At 42.6% G+C, this 24941-nt stretch overlaps 2 protein-coding genes across 3 annotated transcripts in view; both read right to left on the bottom strand.

The window, feature by feature from the left end:
* LOC127440774 (gastrula zinc finger protein XlCGF57.1-like) overlaps positions 1-24941 on the bottom strand; it is a 164610-nt gene that overhangs the window by 33352 nt on the left and 106317 nt on the right. Inside the window, exon 1 of one of the 2 annotated variants that reach the window (XM_051697649.1) lies at positions 20474-20501. The exons of the other annotated variant lie outside the window; for it this stretch is intronic. The gene's annotated coding sequence lies outside the window, so the exon portion shown is untranslated. Of the gene's footprint in view, positions 1-20473; positions 20502-24941 lie in introns of those variants that run through there. 2 annotated transcript variants of the gene reach the window in all.
* The window catches only part of LOC127440566 (zinc finger protein 184-like), a 78023-nt gene continuing 61944 nt past the window's right edge, over positions 8863-24941 (bottom strand). Inside the window, exons 6-7 of the mRNA XM_051697243.1 lie at positions 18546-18694; positions 8863-11101 (exon numbers count right to left, since the gene is read on the bottom strand). Coding sequence (XP_051553203.1) covers positions 9939-11101; positions 18546-18694 — 1312 coding nt within the window. The 3' untranslated portion in view covers positions 8863-9938. The remainder of the gene's footprint in view (positions 11102-18545; positions 18695-24941) is intronic.

Genomic DNA, 24941 nt, shown 5'->3' with positions numbered 1-24941 from the left:
TCAATCAGGTCAATTCTCTGAGGCCATCAGATGACATACAACGCTTCAGCTCTGCCTCTGCACTTTTAATATTTCCTTCCAACTTCACGAATTCTCGTGCTTTGGATTTTTTGATGAATGAGACATACTGTATAATCCGACCCCTAAGAACCGCCTTAAGTGTCTCCCAAGCCACGCCCACAGAGGATACTGAGGACCAGTTGGTCTCTATATAAACATTGATTTCAGTCTTTAACATTTGTTGGAAATCAGAATTTTGCAAAAGGGATACATTAAAGCAGCAACTATATGATTTATTTTTCTCTATATGTGGCAACACCTCTTAACTCACCAGAGCATGATCTGACATTAAGATGTTTCCAACTGAGCAATCAACAAAACATGAAATGAGGGACTTAGATATATATATTAAAAAAAAAAATCTATTCTAGAATAAATCTTATGGACCGATGAAAAAAAATGTATAGTTCCTACCAGATGGGTTCAAAAGTCTCCAAATATCTGTAAGACCAAGATTTTTACACATCCTGTAAAGTGTCAATAAAGCTCTAGGGGGTTTACACACTTTTGCTTCACTGTGATCAAGGACTAAGTCCATCAAAATATTAAAGTCTCCCAAAATTATATCATGAGGGGTGCCAGCGGTTTGCAGCTTTGCTTCAAGATCTAAAAAAAAGCCCTGATCATCAGCATTAGGTGTTTAAATATTAGCCAAAATCAACCTTTGCCCCTGAATTTCAGCTAAAACAATAATTACTCTCCCTAATTTATCTTTAATCTGTTTGAGACATTTGAATTGTAGATGCTTATTTACCAATATAATGACTGCCTTGCTCTTAGTTGGGACAGCACTAAAAAAAACATGTCCACCTCATATCTTCCCAAATTTTTCAGCTTCCTGCAGGGAAAGATGCGTTTCTTGAAGAAACACTATATCATATTTCTTACGTTTAAGAAAAGTAATAACCTTCCTTCTTTTTATAGGGTGCCCCAACCCATTTACATTCCATGTGGAGAGAGACAATCCACTCATTTTAACAACTGACATTTTGATATAGTAGAAACAATAAATTGTGTCAAAAATAAAATACAGACCACATTCCCCATTAGCGAAACAATCAAACCCCGAACTTCCCCCCGAACAAAACAAACAGAAAAAATAAAAACGTGCGCATTAACCCCTCACACGACAGTGCCAACTGGCGACGATCCCTCTAAACTCCAAAGGTCCATGAACGCCCACGAGCCCCCACGACAACTTTGCCATCGGAATGCACAAATTTGTTAGGCAAAATTACATAACAGAAAATACTTTGTAAAATAAACCCCAGCCAATAGGCAGAATGAACACAAAGAATGTGTAGATTAATTCACAGAACTGTCTCAAAGGTGTGATCCTCCACAAAACAAATTCCAGCCGATATAAAACCGCTCAGATTCCTCGGACCGACAATCGAATGATCAGTGAGCCAGCTGTTATGAGTTCAGCAGATGACGTAATCATTCCAGTGTCCCGCAAAAACACTCAACAAAACAAACTCCAGCTAGCAGGAGGCATAAGCACGAAGAACGAAAGACCAATCCCCAGCTGTTCCAAAGGAGCGTTATTCAACAGAACATACTCCAGCCACTAGGCGGAACCAACGCAAAAAGAAACAAATCTGGCATCCCGGTTCCCCGGATGATCAAGTCAATTCACTTGAAGGCTGCATAAAAGTATATACCATGATTTACACAATCTGTCAACTTTATAAAAGACATCCTTTGTGTGAGCAGCATGTAGATATTTTGCGGTCATCCGTAGTGTCCACTCTCAAACTGGCCGGGAACTTCAAATGTAAAAGTGATCTTCCGTCAATGCAAAAGTTTCTTTAAGGAAAAGTGTTATTCACAAAACAAACTCCAGCCGCTAGGCGGAGCCAACGCAGAAAGAAACCAAATGACGCCCAGCTTCCTCAAATGCCAGAGTAAGTACAGCGAGTCGACCCACTCACATGAGAAACATCTGATGGTTTACTCACTCATTGATTCTATAAAAGACATTGCCTGATTGGGACATGTAAATACTTTGCGACCGTCCTTCGTTTCTATTCTCAGCTTGGCTGGAAACATCAATGCAAAGTGATCTTACGTTGATGCAAGAGTTTCTTGCATTCCCTGAACCGATTGCATTTCTCTCGTCAAACTCGCAAAGTCCGGGAAAATGAAAATATTATGATTCTTCCAAGAAAGCTTTCCTTTGCTCCTTGCCTGGCACAACACAAGATCTTTTATCGGATGATCTCAGAAATCTGGCCAGGATTGATCGGGGCCTGTCTCCCTCAGCAGATCTGCGAGCAGGGACTCTGTGAGCTCGCTCGATTTCCAGCTTGTGGCCTGTTATGTCGAGCAGACTCGGGAAGAGCTCGTCCAGGAATTTCACCATATCTCTGAATTCCTCATGCTCAGGAATTCCAACTATTCGAACGTTATTCCTGCGGCTTCTATTCACAAGATCTTCAAGCTTTTCAAGAACCCGTTCCAAATCAGCTTTGGCGGATGATTCTCTCTCCGAAGACTCCAAATGATCGATTAGTTTCTCAGCATCTGCCACTCTTGTAACTAACTCAGAGAATTTTATTTCCATCACCGTAATCGATCAACGTATTATAGTGAGATCCTCCAAGTCAGCAAGAACCTTCGTCAGCATCACCGACATGTTGGACAACTGACGCTGGATCTCCTCTCCCACCGCGCCATCTAAATCGAGTCCCCAGTCTGTAGGCCTGTCGGGGCTTTCATCCTGAACACGAAAGTGTCTTTTAATGTCTCCAGAGCCCGAGGATTTTGACTTCTTTGCCATGTTTTACCTCAAAGAGCAAATGTGTAACTGGGTGTATCGAATTTCACCAGATTATAACATAAGAATAATTAAAAATTAGCAAAGTGCACAGAACTCGTTGCTCACACGTCTGCTGCTTGTCACTTGACCCCCCGATTTAGTGAGTTTTCAAAGCAAGATGCTATTTTCTTTTACAAGAAAGACATTGATTTCTTTGATGTCCTCTGTAAGGGACAACGGGTTTCAGCATGCATTTTCACTTAAGAAAATTAGCACAAAATGTAAAACTTGACTTCGTTATAAAACAAATTAAAAAACCTTTCCTTCATTTTCAAACTGGGTCCTGACATCCACAACAGAGGAGATTTAATTGTTTTTTTGTCCTCAAACAATTATTGTAATATGTTTCTCATGTACCAAATACTATACTGACATTGCAAAAATGAAATTGCAAAAACATTTTATTTCTTTGGTCGTGTCTGCAGTCTCTTAATTTTATAAGCTAGATAAAGAATGGATAAAATACTAGACAGATAAAGAATAAAGCATGTAAGCTATAGTTTTGAACTGCATAATGGAATATGGGCAACAGAATCCCATCATGCCGCACTACATGACATAACCTCCAAGAAAGGAAACGTGACGCCGCAGTCTCGTGGGATGACGACCGACATGAGTATGCCGCAGTGAGTGACCCTCGTGTTGGGCCAGGAGGGGAGCCCTCAGAATGAATATATGAACTATATAAGCACTTATAATGTAAGTGCTTGTGACTTATGGTAAATTACAATGGCCTGAATGCAGGCGGTTGTGTAAAAAGATGGGGAGCTTGTCCTTAAAGGGAGGAGCATAAGTATATATATTTGGCCAATGAAATAGCAAGCACTCTAAACAGAGGGGACTTGTGAAGAGAGAGACGTTACATCTAGGTTGTAAAACCTTGTGAATGTGTTTTGAGAAGGCCATCCTGCTGCAAAACATATGTCTTGTAAGGACACACCATTCATCCACGCCCATGAGGAGACCATGCCTTTTAGTTGAGTGTGCTTTAACACCAACTGGGCAAGTCTAACCCTGCAACTCATAAGCCAGGGCAATTGCATCAACAATCCAGTGAGAAAGTCTTTGCTTGGAGACGGACATTCCTTTTTTAGTCTGAACTGGTGTGTACGCTCTACGAATGTGTGTAGCGCCTGCACAGAGCATAACAAATGCAACGATTGTTCCTCATCTGAATTAAATGGAGGGAAGAAGGCCTGAAGGTGAACCACCTGCGCTCTTAAGGGCATGGTTAGGACCTTAGGCACATAGTCTTTTCTGGGTTTGAAAGTGGCTTTTGAAAGACAAGGGCCAAACTCCAGACATGAATTGTCAATTGATAGTGCATGCAGGTCACCAACCCGTTTTACTGAGGCCAGAGTCAGCAGTAGTGCGGTCTTAACGGAGAGCATGCACAAATCAACAGGAGGGCCCTGCGAGAGCTTTTAAGACTAAATTTAAGTCCCAAGTCGGGACTGTAGCTGGACGAGATGGGTTTATTTGTCTTGCTCCTTTAAGGAACTTTGATTAAATCATGCTTGCCTATAATGGTGCCGGCTTCATGTGCGTGATACACAGATAGTTGCCATATACACTGAACATTGACGGAGTGAGTCCTGCGTCTAAATCGTTCTTCAAGAAATATGAGAATTTCATGTATGGGTCAGTTTACTGGGTCTTTGTCATGTGAGAGACACCAATCAGTGAACACATTCCATTTTAGCACGTAGAGGCATCTCGTGGATGGTGCTCTGGCCTGTAAAATGTTCATGACTAAATACATCAGTTCTGGCACATTTATGGAGCTCTGGTCAGGGGCCACACATGCAGGTTCCACAGCTTGGGCTGGGGATGCCAGATTGTGCCTTGCGCCTGAGAGAGAAGATCCCTCCTCAGCGGTATTTCCCATGGCGAACTGTACAGCATCTCTACCATTTCCGTAAACCATGGCTAGCTGGGCCATTTCGACGCAACCAATAGAATAATTTCCTTGTCCTCTCGGACTTTGCATATGACAGAGTGAATTAGGCGCACCGGGGGAAATGCATATTTACATTTCGCCAGCCATTTGTGGGCCGTTGTGTCTGCTCCCAGCGGGGCTTGGGACTTCAAGTACCAGAGGGGACAGTGGGTATTCCCCACTGAGGCAAATAGACTGATATATCTCCGAAAACCTCAATACAGTTTGAGGATGAAGTCTCCATTCGCCTGGTATCACCATGCTGTAATTCAGGCAGCCTGGGTCATATGTCACTCTCAGGGGGAGATGACGCTTGCTCCATAGGAGTCTCAACCAGTCTCAACTGTGATGGTGAATGAATTCCGCCTTGGTGGTTTATATATGCCACAACTGTCATGTTGTCTGAGCGAACCAGGACATGACAGTTTGCTATTTCTGACTGAAAAGACTTTAAGGCTAGGAATAAAGCTCTAGGCGGTTGATATGCCATGCTTTCTTCGCACCTGTCCATGTGTCGAAAGTCGGGCATCCATCGCACACCACCCCCAACCTGTGTTGGAAGCATCCGTAGTCACCACTTTCCGCCTGACAATCTGCCCCAGCGACACCTCGCTGGTAAAAGGCAGGAGCTGTCCAAGCTGCTAAAGCAGCTATACAGCGGCGGGATACAGTGATGCGCATGCACCCATGGCACCAAGCATGTTGTGGCACACAGCGCTTGAGCCAGCACTGAAGAGGTCTCAGGTGTAAGAGACCTATCGAAATGGCGGCGGCAAACCCAATGCTTTTTGAAACAGCTTCAGTGGAAATATTCTCCCCAATTTAAACTGAGACAGACAATGTAGAATGGCCTGAACGTGCTCGCTTGTGAGGTGCGCGCGCCTGCTTGTAGAGTTGAGGCGGACTCCCAAAAAGGAGATTTGTTGGCTGGGGTAGAGCGTGCTCTTCGCCCAGTTCACATTGAGGCCCAAGCTGTTTAGATGTTGAAGTCTCTGTGCTGCATAACAGAGCCTCTGATTGTGCCAGTAATAGTTATTCATCAAGGAACGCACGCCGCTCAGTTTCAGGTGCGAGAACCGCATCGATGCACTTTGTGAACGTGCTAGGAGGCAGAGACAGTCCAAGGGATGGCAGGATTTTTAATTGATATGCTGTTCCCTCAAATGCGAATTTTATAAACATCCTGTGATGTTGTACAATTTGGATATGAAAGTACGCATCGTTCAGATCGATCGACACAAACCAATCGTGTGGGCATACAGGCAATAAGATCCGTTTCTGAGTAATCATTTTGAAAGGGCACTTTGTGAGTGCGCAATTCAAATGTCTCAGATCCAGGATCGCCAAAGTCCGCCATCTTTCTTTGGGACAAGAAAATAACAGCTGTAAAACCCTTTCTGGGCTTGACAATTTGGCACAACCTCTACTGCGCTTTTCATGAGGAGATTGTGTATTTCAGCTCATAACACTGGCGTGTCTTCGGACAAACCATGGAAGACAGAACGCCGTTGAAATGGGGTGGCCGGTGTGCAAATTGGATCGTATAACCATGTTCAATAATTTTTTGCACCCATTCTGAAATTCCCATTATGGCTCACCACGCATCCGCGTAACGGGACAGAGGGAAATTTGGTTTGGTCTTCGTATGATATAATGTGTCGCTCACCATAGGGAAGCAGTTGCGCATAAAGTGTGGGCTTTGAAGAGGAAAAGGGCTCTTTATTGAGAATATGTGAGCATCTTGTGCATTTGCAACGAGTGCTGTATTCTTTTTTGCATTTATTGCATTTTTATGGCATTTATTGGAGTCCAAGGCACAGAAACAACATTTTGAACAATATTGTGAACAACAATATTTCTTTCCAGACAAACAGCAGTGGTGAGATGGGGAAGTGTTTTGTGTCTCCAATCGAGCCTTCTTTGGAGCAGACCCGGAGGGAACCGCAGGCTCTGCTTTCCGCTTCAAAAGGACTGTGCCCGTCAGGAGGGCTTTTGCTGCGTAGGAGGGTTTGTTCCACCAGCGCGATGCGGGCGCTGATATGGCTGCTTTTGTTAGAGCCATGGGTTGTGTGGCCTCATCGGTGGCTTTGTGCCGGCGCTGAGGCAGCAGGTACGGAGCTTTTAGTCGGGCACTGGCTCGAAACTGGCTGCGAGGGTGAACGGGCTGTGATGTACTCCATTTTGGCATAAAGTGTTTCCTAGCCTGTGATTGCCACGACATAACACTCAGCAAACTTATTCACAGAGCTGCCAAAAAGGCCAGCTGGAGACACTGGAGCATCCAACAGAGTGGCTTTTTCCTTATCACTTATTTCTGTGAGGGTCAGCCATACATGACGATCCAGAACTACCAGGTAGCCCATGGACTTGCCGATGGCCTGCGCAGTGACTTTCGCAGCGTGGAGCTCTTTGAATGTCTCTTGATCGAAGCCTTGCTCGTCCATTTGCCTGAGGACTGCAGGAACCATTAATCGAGGCGAGACTGTTCAGGTTCCTCTGGGTGGACCACTAAAGGTTAAGCTCTTTGACCACCCTTGTAAGGACGCGGTGCATCTCCCTATCAGTGGCGTGTGTACGCTCCTCACCCTTGCTGCGGGGAGGGGCAGCAGCATCATCCACTGACCACTCGCCTGATGCAGCGAGAAACATGACACTGTCATTATCATCCCCATTGTCAGAACCGCTGAACGAGATGAGGCCGCGCACTCTTTCAGAGGGCCGGAGCTCATCTCGCACATAACTTATCGGCAAAGACACGTCATGTGGAGATTGAGGGGCTCGCGGGGCATGTGCCAGCATGAGGACCACCTCAAATACATCCTGCTCGACCTCGCGGCCTTGCCGTGCCTCCTCGTGTAAATCCTTGGGTATCGCAGAAGAGGCGGATGGGAGGGGACATGAGGCTGAACGAGGGCGATTCGCAAGCGAAGTGTCTTGAGACTCATGCCCTCACAGTGAGGGCAGTCTGACTGCATGAGATAACTTGTGGTACGGTGACTGATTCTGGGTGGGTTGGCGGAGATATCAGTGAAGACGACTCGGTTGAAGAAGGAAGAGAAATCTTTCTTCACTTCTGCAGGCAAAAGGGTGAGACGCAGATTGCTCAGAAATCTCGGCTCATCCAGCGAGATGGAGATCGTATGGCCAAAGTTCAGGTACGTACGTTACTTCCTTGGGCAGCAAGGCTACACATGGGAGCAGCAGGGCTACAACTAGATGCGGTAAATACTGTTGCTGAAAGCAAAGCTTAGGAGGAATCTCTTGGGTTTTATACACTTGATGACAGCATAGTTAAGGGAAGCGTTCTGTCGTGCATTTCATCCAATACGAATTGAAAGTTTGAACCATCAGAATTTCACACCTATGTGTAAAGTGAGCAAGCCTTGATGGGATCTGTAGTCTGTTTTGGACTCCCTTAGTTTGATTTTGGTGCCGTTTGTGTTATCAGGCTTTGAGTGTTCCTACAGGCCGCAGTCAGGCTTTATGACTGTATGTAGGCCTGCCTTTGTCTCCTATCTGAGTACATGAGGCCCAACATATATATATTTCACACAATATACAATATGCAATTGCTTTGTTAGGATACACAACACCTGCCGAAGCGCTGCAGGGAATCAGGATGCTGAGGCCCGTTTACCAGTGAAGCGTCAAGTGGCGAGGCGGAGCACTGCAGGTGAGTGGGGATTCTTCTCGTAGCCGTGAAGATTCCACCCGCTGACTCCTGTATATTGATGGCGAAGGGTAGAGGACTACTAAACAAGAGATGATCGCTGTCTTGATGGAATGGTGTTTGTGCACCTACTTTAATAGCGGACAGTTTTGCGCCAAAACAGGTGGGGCTCAAACACCATAGCCAATATTAGAATATTGCCATTATTGTAGAGAGGTTTCAACTAGGTTGTGTAAGAAGGCACTCCCCCCATATGTGTTAATAAAAGCAATGTCAAGTGTACTGAGTCGTAAGTAAACTGCGATTCTTATTAAAATAGTTTAAAATATTTCTTTTGATAATTATGCTGCCTCCAATGAAGAATAATTCTGTTCACTTTTTCTTCCATTTTTATTGCCAGGAAAATAAAACATATGATACAATTGTATACATATAAATTAATTAATTCACATCTGATAATCCTGTTTAAAAACAGAAAATATTGGCTAGCCTATCAGCACATTAAATGTGCGCTCAGTACTTTTTCCTCATGAATAAAGTTTTACCCCTTAAGAAATAGCAATTTTTAAACATGTATAAAATCATGGCTACTCACACAACATGAAGACTCCAATCATATCAGTAAACTTATAAAAGCTGCTTTATTCTACATGGAGAGGGTCCCCTCAGGTGGGCTGCCATGTTAGAATCACATAACCAGTCGAATACTACTGGTTTCATCTCAGTAACCACCATTTTATTAGACACTTTTACTCAAGGATTAAATTAATCATGGCTGACTGCGCATAGTGTATTTCTACAATGGCATCTGAAACCAAAAACTATTGATTTTGAATGATGCTGCATCCACACCACTAGATGTCAGTGAAAGTCCAAGATGACACAAACACAAAAGTTACTGAGTGCACCTTTAAAAGAAAGCACATATTTAGAGACTTGACAGTTTTTGGAAGTAACAATTGTTTGAATATGCTGCTGAATGATGCTCACTCATAATATAAGTGTATACATATAAAAATACTTACAAATGATAATTCTCTCTAATTAAATGTGAATGAATAAATGGAAACAAATAAGTCCCGATGCGTGGGCGTCCTCGTTAATGCTGAATGTTGCAGGAAAGTCTTTGATTTGCTGGCTGGACACTGCAAAGGCATTTCTAATCCTGTTTCTTCTTCATCTTCAATTTAATGGCAGTTGGCAAAATAGAAATGCAAACTGAATGGTCGTGACGTTGTGAGAAAGAGCTCTGAGGTGCTCAGCTCTGGCCTGTTGAAATTCTATGGTTATAACGCCCATTAGCGGTTAAGAGCTGCTAATGACTAATCAATGCAGTGATTGCAGCAGTAGAAAATCTATTCTGAATGGATACCTACTGTAGTATACTGACTCAAGTTGAACTGACTAGAGAAGTCTGAAGTGTTACAATAAATAAGTTGGCCCTGAAATTAAACTCGCTCACTATGACAGTTAGGACAAAGTTTTTTTAAATGAGTGTGTAGATTACTTGATGTGCTGAAACTCTTCTGTACTCCGGAGTGAAGTCCAAGGTAACTCTGAAGGCTTGATGTCATGGAGTAACTCTTTCCGCAATGAGAGCAGGTGAAAGGCTTTTCTCCATTGTGAATTCCCATATGATGCTTAAGATCTCCTTTATTTGTAAAAATCTTTCCACACTGAAGGCAGGTGAAAGGCTTCTCTCCAGAGTGAAGTCTTAAGTGAGTTTTAAGGTTTCCTTTTTGTGCGAAACTCTTTCCACAGTGAAAGCAGGTGAAAGGCTTCTCTCCAGTGTGAATTCTAATGTGACATTTAAGATCTCCTTTATTTGCAAAAGTCTTTCCACACTGAAGGCAGGTGAAAGGCTTATCTCCAGAGTGAAGTCTTAAGTGAGTTTTAAGGTTTCCTATTTGTGTGAAACTCTTTCCACAGTGAGAGCAGGTGAAAGGCTTCTCTCCAGTGTGAATTCTAATGTGACACTTAAGATCTCCTTTATTTGCAAAAGTCTTTCCACACTGAAGGCAGGCAAAAGGCTTATCTCCAGAGTGAAGTCTTAAGTGAGTTTTAAGGTTTCCTTTTTGTGTGAAACTCTTTCCACAGTGAGAGCAGGTGAAAGGTTTCTCTCCAGTGTGCATTCTCATGTGACACTTAAGTTCTCCTTTATTTACAAAAGTCTTTCCACACTGAAGGCAGGTGAATGGCTTCTCTCCAGAGTGAAGTCTTAAGTGAGTTTTAAGGTTTCCTATTTGTGTGAAACTCTTTCCACAGTGAGAGCAGGTAAAAGGCTTCTCTCCTGTGTGAATTCTCATGTGACACTTAAGATCTCCTTTATTTGCAAAAGTCTTTCTACACTGAAGGCAGGTGAATGGCTTCTCTCCAGAGTGAAGTCTTAAGTGAGTTTTAAGGTTTCCTTTTTGTGTGAAACTCTTTCCACAGTGAGAGCAGGTGAAATAATTTTTATCTCTTGTACTTAGAGTTCTTTTCTGTGAGACATTTTTTTCAGTCTTCGAGCCACTAAAATCTTCTTCAGCAGTCATTTTATCAAATTTACGCACATGATGTTTCTCATCCACATCATTCAGTTCTTGAATTTCCGCTTTCACTTCTGTCAAGTCTAAAATGAACATAGTAAATTGACAAATGTGAAAAAATTACAACTGAACCCCTATGTAATGGCAGTGAGCAGCAAAGGACAAATATCTACTTTAAGTGATCTTTTATATGCTGAAAGTTAATATGCTCATGTAGATTTTGGTATTATTTGTTTAACTGTAATTTTACTGCTTCTGTGATTTTCTAACTACAGCTGTCAGATCTAGTGAACTGTCTGAAGCTTTGATACCATAGGCTGTTTTCAGACCTGTAGCTTGTTTGATTTTTACGAAGTCCCTTAGATAACAGGGTATTTTTTCTGTATATTTTTTCTGAAATAGTTTTGTATTGCATCAAAGTAAATTTACCATGGTTTTAACCATGACATTCATAGTGCAACCCTAGTAATACAGGAAAACATCTCCGGTTACACATGTAATCTCGGTTCCCTGAGATGAAGGAAATGAGATGTTGCGTCAAATGCTATGGGGAATTCCTTCTCCGATGACCTAGATGAAGCTCTTCATTCAATCTTATGATTGGCAATGGTGTTTGAGAGCCCCACCTCTTTAGGCACACAGTTGGCCTATATAAATCTCCATTTCTACAGAATTTTCTGACTGAGGGACAAGAGCACATCTACATGTACCTCAAAACTCTAAAGTGGTAGTGAGGCCAGCTTACTCAATGTCTCATTTCTTGTATAACCGGAGACGTTCCCTTTCGATTACAGTTCACTCGACATTGCGTCAAATGCTATGGGGAACAGAGTCCCATCATGCCGCACTACATGACGTCATACCCCCAGAGGAACCTACCAAAGGACAATTTAAACAACAGCCTACATACAGGCAGCTGTATCAAAATTATAGCAGGTAGCCTGCCCGTAATAAAGGAGCTTGGGCTCACCCACTGAGTGTTGGAACAATAAGCCCTCTAGACAGAGAAAACCTGTGACGAGATGGATTCCACGTCTAGGTTGTTAAACCTCACCAACGTGTTATGCGAAGACCAACCTGCTGCAAATCTTGCAGGGCATCTTGCGCCCTATGATTTATAAGCGAGGGTGATTGCATCAACAATCCAGAGAGAGAACCTTTGCTTGGAGACGGACATGCCTTTTGTTTGTCATCCATAACAAACAAAGTGCTGATCCGAAGCCTAAAATGGCAGGTGCGCTCCACATACGGGTGTAATGCCTGCACAAAGCATAAGAAATGCATCAACAGCTCCTCATCCTAATTAAACAGTGGGGGAAAGAAGGCTTGTTGGCAGACCACCTGAGCCCTGAAGGGCGTGGATAGAACCTTAGGCACATAGCCTTTTCTGGGTTTGATGGTGGCTTTTGAAAGACCCGGCCCGAATTACAGACATGAGCTGTCGACCGACAGTGCCTGCATATCACCCACCTGTTTAACTGAGGCCAGAGCCAACATAAGTTGGCTAAACAAAGGTCTTTAGAGAAAGCACACGCATCTCAACAGATTCCAGTGGTTCGAATGGGGGGCTCGTGAGCGCCTTTAGCACCAGGTTTAAATCCCAAGTTGAGACTGTAGCAGGGCGAGGGGGGTTTAAACACCTCACTCCCCAAAGAAACTTTATGACAAGTTCATGTCTGCCTATAGAAGAGTCAGCCGTGATATGTCGAGATAGTCGCTACATAGATCTTAAATGTTGATGGGGTAATACCTGCATCCAGCAGCTCTTGAAGGAATGTAAGTGTCTCAGCTATGCAGAAATTCACTGGGTCCTTGCTACGTGAAGAGCACCAATTTGTAAACACAAGCTATTACAGTGCATAGAGGTGTCTCATGGACTGTGATCTAGCCTGCAAGATTGCGTTCATTACCGACTGTGCCAATTCTGTCACGTTCAATGCGATTCGTACAGGGGCCACACATGTAGGTTCCACAGCTCTGGCTGGGGATGTTAGATTGTGCCCTGTGCTTGAGACAGGAGGTCCCTCCTCAGCAGTATTTCCCATGGAGGGCCATTCATTATCTTCATCATCTCAGGAAATCAGGACTGATTAGGCCATTTCGGCGCAACCAACAGAACAGTTTCCGTGTCCTCTAGGACTTTGCAAATGACAGAGTGGAGGAGGTGAACCGGGGGAAACTCATACTTGCATTTTGCAGGCCATTTGTGGGCCATGGCATTCACCCATAGTGGGGCTTGGGAAATAGAGTACTAGAGGGGACAGTGAGTGTTCTCCATGGAGGCAATTAGGTTGACTTCCGCTTTGCTGAATACTTCCCAAACCCTAAGGACCATCTGAGGATGAAGTCTCCATTCCCCTGGCATCGCTCGCCAGTGCGACAGCAGATCCGCTCTGCAGTTTAGGCGGCCCGGGACATATGTCGCATACAGGTGCTGTGCCAGGCTCATCATTGGCAGCTATCGAGTTCCACCCTGGCGATTTATATACTCATCTACTGTCATTTTGTCCGAACGAATCAGAAAGTGGTGATTCACTATATCAGAATGAAAAGCCTTCAAAGCTAGGAAGACGCTATTAGTTCCAGGCAGTTGATGTGCCATGCACGCTTCACACCTGTCCAGGTGCTGAAGGTAGAGTGTCTGCGGCACAATGTGCCCCAGCCTGTGCTGGACACATACATGGTCACCACTTTTCACCTGAAAACCTGACCCAGCAACACCCTGCTAGTAAAAGTCTGGAGCTGTACATGGTGCTAGAGAATGGCACCAGGCGTGTTGTGGTACACAATGTTTGAGCCAGCACTGCAGAGGCCTCATGTGTAAAAGACCTAACATTATGATGGTGGATGCTGCCGCCTTAAGACCCAGCTTTTTTTAAAAAATGATTTCAGTGGAATTTTTTTCCCCAGTTTGAATTGAGACAGACTCTGAAGAATGGTCTGAACACACTCGCTTATGAGATGCGCATGCATGCTCTCAGAGTAGAGTTGGACTCTGGTGGCTGGAAGAAAGCATGCTTTTTGCCCAGTTGACATTGAGACCCAGGCTAGTAATAGCCAATTGTTGAGGTAATTAAAAATGCCCACGCCATTCGGTTTTAATGGTGCGAGCGGTGCATCACTACATTTTGTGAATGTGCGTGGAGCCAGAGACAGACTGAAGGGAAGGACTTTGAAATGATACGCAGTTCCCTCGAACACGAATCTCAAAAACAGCCTGTGATGCGGTGCAATTTGTACATTGAAGGACGCAAACTAGTCCTGAGGACGGATATGCAATAAGGTCTGTTTCTTAGTAATCATTTTTAATGGGTGTTATGTGAGCGCGCGATTCAAATGAACCAAAGCCCACAGTCTTTCTTTGGAATGAGAAAATAGCCGCAGTAGAACCCTTAGTGGGCATCGCAGTTTGGAACAATCTCTATGCCCATTTTGCGAAGAGATTATTAACTTCTGCGCGCAACACTGGCGCATCCCGTGATGGGACCATAGATGACAGAACGCCGTCAAAGCGACTTGGCCGGCATGCAAACTGCTTTTTTCCCCCGTCGTTTAAGGCAATTAAGGTTTTTGATTGGGCCACGGTTTACGTGATTTCACCGATGGCTCAGTGGCAGCCATTGTTGGCGCTGGAGTGGCGAGAGTGGGGTTCTTCACCGGACGCTGACCCAGAGTATAGGGAGAGCAGGCTGGGTGAAAGGAAAGGCTGCTTCTCTTCAGTAGGAAGTGCTTCGCTTGCAATTGCATTTGCGCAGCGATGAAACGCTCTGCAAAGCCTTCCACGGCGTTGCCAAACATACCAGCTGGTGACACGGGGGTGTCAAGGAGGGTGGCTTTCTCTGCATCACTCATCTCTGTGAGAGTCAGCCAGACAAGTTGGTCCAGAACCACCAGGTGCTCATCGCCTTTCGGAGGGCCGGTGACTTTCGTGGCCCGCACCATATAAGCCCTTCCAGCCAGTTTGGACATCAATCAACATGGCTTGGAGGGATGGGCGGGGCGAGTCTTCCATCCCATGGCGGCAGCAGGACAAAGGTGGGCTGCAATCGCCTGTTCTACCAGGGGGAAGATTTAGATAGCCCTTTTCCTCTGCATGGGCCACCGTGGTGAGAACGGCATCCCCTCTGATCTGAGTGGTGACGAGTAGGGCATGCACCAGGTCTTCATGAGTTCTGTGTGGACCTCTGAGAAGAATGGCGCATTTCTCTTGACAGCAGTCTGCTGATGACGAGTGGCCAGCAGAAACCACTCATCCAGGCAAGATTTTTCCAGCTATTCTAGAGGGGACCACTTGAGACCGAGTTCCTCAACCGCCCATGTGAGGACACAAAGCATGGGGAAAGGGGCAACAAAATCCTCCATGGACCACACACCAATATCTGATGCTGCGAGGGACATGGCATCATCCCGATCATCAGAACCGACAGACAGAATAAGGCAGTGCACTCCAATAGAGAGCCGGAGCTCATCACGTGAATACTGCACTGGCGAGGACGCTGCGTCAGAAGATCGGGGGGCATGCATGGCTTGCGTCAGCACAAGATCCTTCTCAAATTCGAGCATGCACTGACATACGGAGCCGCAGATGTTTACGAGTATGTTTCATATATCGCTTTGATTGATACAAGGCTCGCATCAGAAAGCTGGAACATGCTGCTGGAACATGAGACTTTATGGAGGTAAGATGAAAATCTGGTGCCTTCAAACTATTCTGAGAACAGTCATTCAACAACTCTGTCTGTTCAGCAATTAACTGATAACGCAGCAAGTCAGCTGAATAAACTTTGGTTGCAGTGCGGTGAAACAGCAGTTTTAGAGCGGTCATTAATCGTTTTTTAAAGAGAACTTAAGTGTGAATACCGTTAAATTGGAAATAAAGCATGGGCAAAACATGACTTAATTTTGGTCAAAAAGAATAATTTACTTGTTTGTAGTTTTAACACCTTGTTCAACATGAGAGTTGCTGTTTAATGAAATTTTATTGTTTATTTAAGAAAAAATATCAAAGCTATGGCAACAGTATTTTTTTTTTTTCAAATCGTGCAGCCCTGCAATAAAAATAAATAAATAAAACTTCAAAGGGCAGAATAATCGTGATAAGAATTTTAAGCAAAATAATCATGACATATGTTGATGTCTTTAAGGAAGAAAATTCTGAAGAAATGTTGATTTCGCACCCGCTTATATAGGCCAACTGTGATCCTAAAGGGGTGGGGCTCAAATACCATTGCCTATCACAGGATTGCCATTACTGTACAAAGGGCTTCAATTAGGTCATCGAAGGAATTCCCCATAGTGTTTGATGCAATGTCGAATGAGCCGTAATCGAAAGGCAATGAAAACAACAGTAATAACAGTCATAATTTTGTGGTTACTATGGTTTCACTACAAATACCACATTTTAACAATTACTATTATACATTACATACATATACATTATTATGATGGTTTTACTATGAATATCACGGCTAAAATATGGCTTCTGAAGTAAAACCATGGTAAATTTACTGAGAAGGAATGCAAAACTATTGCGAGGAAATGCAAAACTATTTCATAAAAAAAAATTCCTGCACTTTCCCTAAGGGGCTCTGTAGATTTGCTCCAAAACAGGGACAATTTTTTTTTTTACAATAGCCGCTTTTCCATTATCTGGCCGAATGGTTCTGAGCACGATACGGAACGGTTACAGTAGCATTTCCACTTAAGCACGGTTCGGCAAGGCACGATTATAAACCATTCTGTGAGAGAGTACTCTCAACTATATTTTGGGTCTCTAACTCAAACCCTCTAGCGCCAACAACTGTTAAAATTTTCACTTATGTTTATGATTTTAACTTTTGAACTGCAAGGCCTAGAGTCAAAATTATTTTTTCCTCTGATTCCCTAGCTCATGCCAAGTCGAATGTATACCATGTTTTCAATTTCCGCCTGACTAGATTTTCCGCCATTTAGAATTTTCAGAAAATCCTACTTTTTCTAACTCCTCCTAGGCCGTATGTCCGATTTGCACAAAATTTGTCATGTATCATCTAGAAATACTGGGGACAAAAGGTTATACAAATTTTTTGGACAGAACAAACCATTTTTGAATAGCATTTCAATTAATTTGATGGCGAGTGCGCTAAAATGGATGTGAGACTGTATCTTCGCAATGCTTTGGTGTATTGACACAAAACTTGGTATTTGTCAGAGCCATGACTTGAGGGTACCTGCAGCATTTCGGCACAGAACCACCACCTTGTGGTCAGGAGATAAGAACAAATTATATTTTTAGTATTAACTTCTGAATAGTTTGGCCTAAAATTATGAGGCTGGTCTCTTTAGACTCTTTTGGGGCATAACGATTTGGATTATGCCAATACTCCTATGTCAGCCATTTTTAATTTTGTCGTAAAATGTAGTATATAATTATACATATATATATAAAGTTTTGAGCCGGCGCCACTTTGTGGTCAAAAGTTATAACAAAATGTAATATGTTTATAATGTTTGATTATTTTAGTCTATCGTCCTGCTACTTCTCTCTTTAGATTCCTTGAGTAATGCCAAATACGCTGATACCAAATTTGCCATAGTTGGCCATACTTTGTCCACCATTTTGATTAACTTTGAAAACCTACTTTTACAAGTCCAATCTGCACGAAATTTGTCATGTATCATCTAGGGACACTCATAACAAAAAGTTATCAAAAGCTTTTTGATAGACATAACGGTTCTCGAATAGCGCACCAACACATTTGATGGCAAATCACCAAAAAGCATCCGTGGCTGTAACTCTGCAACACTTTTACAATACATGAAACTTTGTGTGTGTCACAATGACAACACCCTGACCTCACCATGTAAATCTGGTGACTGTACCACCTGTTAGCAATTATACCTATGTTTTTATGCTACTTTTCTTTAAGTCTTAACTGATGTCCAGTGACATTTCCATACCATTGGTGTGCTCGGCCCCTTAATTGCTTCTTGCAGCTATATTTCTCTTTGCTTTCCTTTTTGCAACATAGGCAGTGACTTTCTTGTGTATTAGCAGAGTAAAACAAAGGAAAAACCAGTCCCAAAAACTGGAACATGCAATAATCCTCTCATGTTTACCTCTCATGCCATCGCCACAGACGGACCCGTTATGAACATTCTCCTGATTTCACGGCACCACAGTGGAAAAAGAAAGCGTAGCCGGTTGCGCCAACTGGCCTGGATCAGCACCAAAGATCCATCAGGTATGTTCATCGTTTTTAAAGGGATATTTGTTTCATTGGTCTGTTGGGTCGGATTGTATTCTCACCACAAGTGAACCGCTCCAGAGTTTGTCTGCAATCGGTCTGAGACCTCCTTGTCCAGGTGATCTCAGACTAATTGTTTTGGTGCAGATCCAAGATTACTGTGTTCATATGTGTCTAAATGAACCGAATTAAGGGAGAAAATGCACCAGGTTCTGAAACAAATCCTCTAAACAAGCCAGGTGTGAAAACGGCCTTAATGGACTTTATCAATCATTGTGAAGAATCAAGACTGAACACCAACCTCTTTGTTCCTCAGAATCTTCATGTTTCATTTTGCATGACTCTGTAATACTGATGTCTTCACTCTCCTCTTTAAACTCTTCTTTAACACACTGCATTTTTGTAATAGTATGCCAGTAAACTTCAGTTGTTACTCTTGCAGTTGTTCCTCTTTATATACCACCTTCTAATCTTTCTTCACTTGTAGGATGATCTGACAAAAAAAGGCAGATTATTTTATTTATATAATATCCCATTGTTGTAGGAAATGCCATCACCCTGTTTACCATGTATAACCAAAGCTAGGCAATAAACGTCTGTATGGCATCTAAAATACCCTCAAAAATTTTATGGATTAAAGGCAGGATTATTCATCTTTCATTAAAAATAGTTCTTTAGACGTTTAGTGATGCTAATTTGCATCAAAAACTTGAATGCAGACTTTAAACAAACACACAACACAAAATTGACATATTTAAGATTAGAATACAATCAAGTCCCAGAATTTGCCATTAAAAATAGTCCAGTCCCAAATAGCTCATTTAAATCGGCTGAAGAAGATGATGAAATGATGATGACAACAAGGACCCAGTCCTACAGTTGCAATCAAAATTATTCAACCCCCCTGACCAGCAATACGTTCTGGTGATGTGAATTAAAACATATCAAATAAAACCTTAGTAAACAGTAGGTTAATAATACACATTTGAGTGATTTTGAGAAGAAAGAGTTCAGTTTACCCACATTTTAAAATAAAAAATAACTGATTCTCTCCACAAATGTCATGTCAAAAATATTCAACCCCCAAAGTCAATCATTTGTGGAGCATCATTTACCCTTAATAACATCAAATACATTTTTCATGTAAGTGCTCTCAGGCTTCGGACACCTTTCTATTAGAATTTTACACATTTCTCATGAGCAAAAGCTTCCAGCTCATTGACATTCTTTGGTTTCTGTGCTGCCACTGCTTCCTTGAAATCCCAATAAAGGTTTGCAATGAGATTTTAATTATGGACTGAAAGGGCCATTCAAGGACATCCCACGACCCATCCCTGAACCTGATTCTGGACAACTTGGATGTATCCTTGGTGTTTTCTTGCTGGAAAATCCAGTGATCACTGAGCTTTAATTTACACACTGAAAGCATCACATTTTTGCCAAAATGGCCTGATACCTGAAAAAATCCATGGCGTCCATCACATAGTCAGGATAGCCATTTCCTGCAGTTGCAAAACACCCCCATAACAGGACTGACCCACTTCCATGCTTAACCGTAGGGATGGTGTCGTTCCTGTCATCACCTTGACTTTTTTTTTACTCCAGATGTACTGCTGGTCTAAATCTCATTTTCTGTTTAGTGTCATACGTCTATAAAACATTCTTCCAGGACTCCACAGGACTTTCCTAATTACTTCTTGAATATTCAAGTCAACATTTCTCTTGGAGAAGTTTTACTTTCTTCCACACCCAAGAAGGTTGCTGTTGTACCATATTTTAAAAATGTATGAATGGTGCTGCCAACTTTGTCTATTGGAAATTGAAGTGTCTTGGAAATGTACTTTTAGCCATGACCTTTCTTGTGTAATGAAATAATCTCCTCTGTTAGGTTTTGTGACAGCTTATTTTTAATTGCATTTTTTTTTTTTTTTTTTTTTTTTGCACTGAATAATTTTGATTGCAACTGTATATAATACAATTAAGCCTCAAGAATGAAAGTCTCAAACAGGCCACTTATATACAATAAAGTCCTGATACTAACAATATTTGGTCACATATATTGACTATACAAGTCAATTTAACAAACATCAAAAGCTGTTTCAAACAATCCTGCATCAAACAAACATTTCCATTATACAGCACAGTTACTCACAAGGTCTGGAGAAACAGAGATTAAACAATACAAAAAAGGTACTCAAACGAGTATTAACATATTTACTATCAACTTACATAAGTGTTGAACAAAATAACTTTCCTCAATCAAGACTTTAGATGGATTGACAAAATCAGCATGAACATACAACAATACTTGCTTGTGCATCTGCTTCACTCTTCTTCTATCTCACAATAGTCCCTGTTTATTGCCCTCTGGAGGCAGGGATGAGTAAAACACCCATGAGAAACGTCTTCTGTAATGTTTTGTGGCAGTTGGCAAACCAGCTTATGGTGAATTTCCGACACTTACAGGGATGGAGCAGAGGCGGGTACCCAGATAGCAAGGAGACGTTGATTCAACGTCTATTTTCAGTTGTGAAGGTCGAGATCAGTAATCAATCAATTTTCGATGTTGAATCAACACTCATTTTTTGGTCGGTATATCAGAAGGTCATTAGGTTGATTCAGCTTGGTCAATTTCACAGTGATCATTTTCATATTTATTTCAACTTTAACTTTAGTCTATTCATTTGTCTGAATTCAGATATGCTGCGCCATACTGAGTAAACAGTCATTACATTCTCATATACTGTGTTTTCATTTCTGGGACAAACCCTGTGGCATTTTCTGCACCAATGTTCACCACCGAGGCCCAAATGAGCATTGCAAAAGTAGACGTCTCAAGTTACAATATATTGTACATTTAAAATGCATCATCATCTGCTGTACCTACCGTAACTGTGTGTGCTTTGTGTTTTAACCAAATGCTTTAATTTTTTGATAATGATTGACAATGATTTTATGATAATGATTAGTAGTACGACTGTTTAAAAATACTGTTTATTAATGTCACTTGGATGTTTTTCTCTATTTCAGAGAGACATGTGCAGTGCCTTACCCGTTTCATTTGCTTCATGCTTTAGAACAGGGGTACTCAATATGCAGACTCCGGTCCGGATCCGGGCCGAGCTCTGAAACATTGTGCTAGTTATCTGGCACCTGCAACGCGCCTAATTTACTGTACGTACGAGTTGCAGGTGCAGTTATTTTAACAACAGTAGCGGAGACACCGCTACAGATACTGGCATCTTTCACTTAAACACACTACAGAAAACTAAAATTAAGTAAAGTGAAACTATCTTCATCTGTCTGATATGATTCAGCTGGTTCAGCTAAGCCAGGTTTGTGTCAGGACAAGTTAAGTGCCGCCTTAAGACTATAACATTTTTTCCATCTAAATTTAGCTTAATTAATCAGCATGTTACAAGCCTTTCATAATAAACAGATTTATGTTCTAATTTTGTGAAAATTAAGCAGAGATGTCATCATGGCAAGGAAAGCCAATTTATCCTTAAATTAATCAAACAGATATTTTATGCTTCACTGTTATGTAAATTGTTTGTTTGTTGTTAGTAGATTCTCACTTTAAGGAAAATATAAAAATGGTCCATTCGGGCTTTTACATTTTTATACATTTTCTTTCAGGGGACACCCCTGAACCCACACTATTTTATCTGTCAAAAGACCTCCTATGTCCCATACATAGGTATAGGTTCTGAATGTAAAAATATTTCAACATAACTGGACTGCTGTCATTCAGCTTCAAAACAAACTGTTGATCATATCTTTTAATATTCACATCCAAGTGCTCCCGATAGATGAAGTCTTGATGAAATATTATAATCTTTTGGTAGAAAATATCTCTCTGACCCCACTAGCTGTCTCTGGGCCCCCAATGTCCTCATCAGGATTTTTTTCTTCTTTTTTTTTTTACAAAGTACTATTGCTGTCAACATGGCAAGTTATAAAAACTATTAAAAAAAAAGATACATAATTTCCTAGCCATATAACTACTGACACCATGTAAGCTACATACTATCCAGGCTTTTGCTGGGAAGGAAATGTAGAGACCGGAACTCTTGGAACTTTAATTGAGTACCCCTGCTTTAGAAGGTAATCACTTTTAGACACTAATATTTTCTGCATTGTTATACATTTTCGGCTGCAGTAAATCCTCCCCAAAGAGGCTCAAATACAGAACACAGTGGTATTGTAGTTGTATTGTAATGCCATATATCACAAGACAATGTTTGACAGGGTGGAGTTAAAAAATAAAGAATAACCTGTTATTTCTGTGTAATTCTAGAATTTACATTCTTTTATTTTTTTCTTCCCTTTTCTCCCCAATTTGTAATGCCCAATTCCCAATGCGCTCTAGGTCCTCGTGGTGGCGTAGTGACTCACCTCAATCCGGATGGTGGAGGACGAATCTCAGTTGCCTCCACACATCTTATCACATGGCTTGTTGAGCGCATTACCATGGTGACGTAGCACGTGTGGAGGCTTCACGCTATTCTCCGTGGCATCCACGCACAACTCACCACGCGCCCCACCGACAGCGAGAACCACACATTATAGCAACAATGAGGAAGTTACCCCATGTGACCCTACCCTCCCTAGCAACTGGGCCACTTTGGTTGCTTAGGAGACCTGGCTAGAGTCACTCAGCAAGCCCTGGATTCGAACTTGCAACTCCAGGGGTGGTAATCAGCATCAATACTCGCTGAGCTACCCAGGCCCCTAGAATTTACATTCTTTAAGAGGTAGTTCACCCAAAAATGAAAATTCTCTTATCATTTACTCACCTTCATATCATCCCAGATGTGTATGACTTTCTCTCTTCAGCAGAACACAAACGAAGATTTTTAGAAAAAGACCTGAGCTCTGTTTGTCCTTATAATGCAAGTAAACATGTTCCAATCTTTGACTGTCCAAAAGTCACATTTAGGCAGCATAAAAGTAATCCACATGACCCCAGCTGATCAATTAATGTCTTCTGAAACTAATCGATAGGTTTGTGTTAGAAACAAATTGATAATTAAAACTTTATTAACTTAAAAAAAAACAGCTTCCTGCCAGCACTTGACGCATCACCTAATGACCCTGCATCAGTGTGGAGTGGCATGAAACAAATTACAGGACTCCTACCCCCAACCCTGTGGTGGACCAACAACTGGCTGACGACCTGAATGTGTTCTACTGAAGATTTGAAAGGCCCAGTCTCACACCCCACTCTGACCTTCACTTCACACAAACACTAACACCTCCTGCAACCCCCCTCCTCCCCCCTCCTGCTACTCAACCTGCACATAAGATCTGTAAAGATGATGTGAGCCACGTCTTTCAGAAACAAAAGACGAGGAAAGCTTCAGGCCCAAATGGCGTCTCACCAGCGTGTCTTCGATCCTGTGCTAACCAGCTGGCCCCCATCTTCACACAGATCTTCAACAGATCACTGCAGCAGTGTGAAGTCCCATGCTGCTTCAAATGCTCAATCATTATTCCTGTCCCAAAGAAACCAAAAATCACAGGTCTTAATGACTACAGACCTGTCGCCCTGACGTCTGGTCATGAAATCATTAGAGACTGGTGTTGGCCCACCTGAAGAACATCACTGGACCCTTTCTAGATCCCCTTCAATTTGCTTATCGAGCAAACAGGTCTGTGGATGATGCAGTCAACATGGGATTGCATCATATCCTGCAACATCTGGACAGACCAGGGATATATGCAAGGATCCTTTTTGTGGACTTCAGTTCGGCTTTCAACACCATCATCCCAGCTATACTCCAGAATAAATTACACCAACTCTCTGTTCCCATGTCTATCTGTCAGTGGATTACCAGCTTTCTGATGGACAGGCAGCAGCTTGTGAGATGGGAAACTCACTTCCAGCACCTGTACAATCAGCACTGGTGCCCCCCAGGGATGTGTGCTCTTCCCACTACTCTTCTCCCTCTTCACCAAGGACCCCTCTGTCAAGTTCCTGAAGTTTGCAGACGACACCACTGTCATCGGCCTCATCCGAGATGATGATGAGTCTGCATACAGAAGGGAGGTTGAACAGCTGGTTGTCTGCTGCAGTCAAAACAACCTTGAGCTGAACACGCTCAAAACGGTGGAGATGATTGTGGACTTTAGTAGGAACACCCCAACACTGACCCCCCTCACCATTCTAAATAGCACTGTGGCAGCAGTGGAGTCATTCAGGTTCCTGGGCACTACCATCTCACAGGACCTGAAGTGGGAGACCCACATTGACTCCATTGTGAAAAAGGCCCAGCAGAGGATGTACTTCCTTCGCCAGTTGAGTAAGTTCAACCTGCCACAGGCGCTGCTGATACAGTTCTACTCAGCGGTCATTGAGTCTGTCCTCTGCACTTCAATAACTGTCTGATTTGGTGCAGCTATGAAATTAGACATCAGAAGACTACAAAGGACAGTTTGGACTGCTGAGAGGATTATTAGTTGCCCCTGCCCCCCCCCACCTTCAAGAACTATACACTTCCAGAGTGAGGAAAAAGGCTGGAAAAATCACTCTGGACCCCACTCACCCTGCCCACTACCTTTTTGAACTGTTGCCTTCTGGCCGACAATTCAGAGCTCTGAGCACCAGAACCGTCAGGCACAGGAACAGTTTTTTCCCTCAGGCTATCCATCTCATGAACAGTTAAATTGCCCCATTGAGCAATAACTATGTGCA

The sequence above is a fragment of the Myxocyprinus asiaticus genome, chromosome 5 (genome assembly GCF_019703515.2).
Source record: "Myxocyprinus asiaticus isolate MX2 ecotype Aquarium Trade chromosome 5, UBuf_Myxa_2, whole genome shotgun sequence".
Lineage (NCBI taxonomy): Eukaryota > Metazoa > Chordata > Actinopteri > Cypriniformes > Catostomidae > Myxocyprinus > Myxocyprinus asiaticus.
Note: the sequence above shows the minus strand (reverse complement) of the source record. Positions and strands in the feature narration are given on the sequence as shown.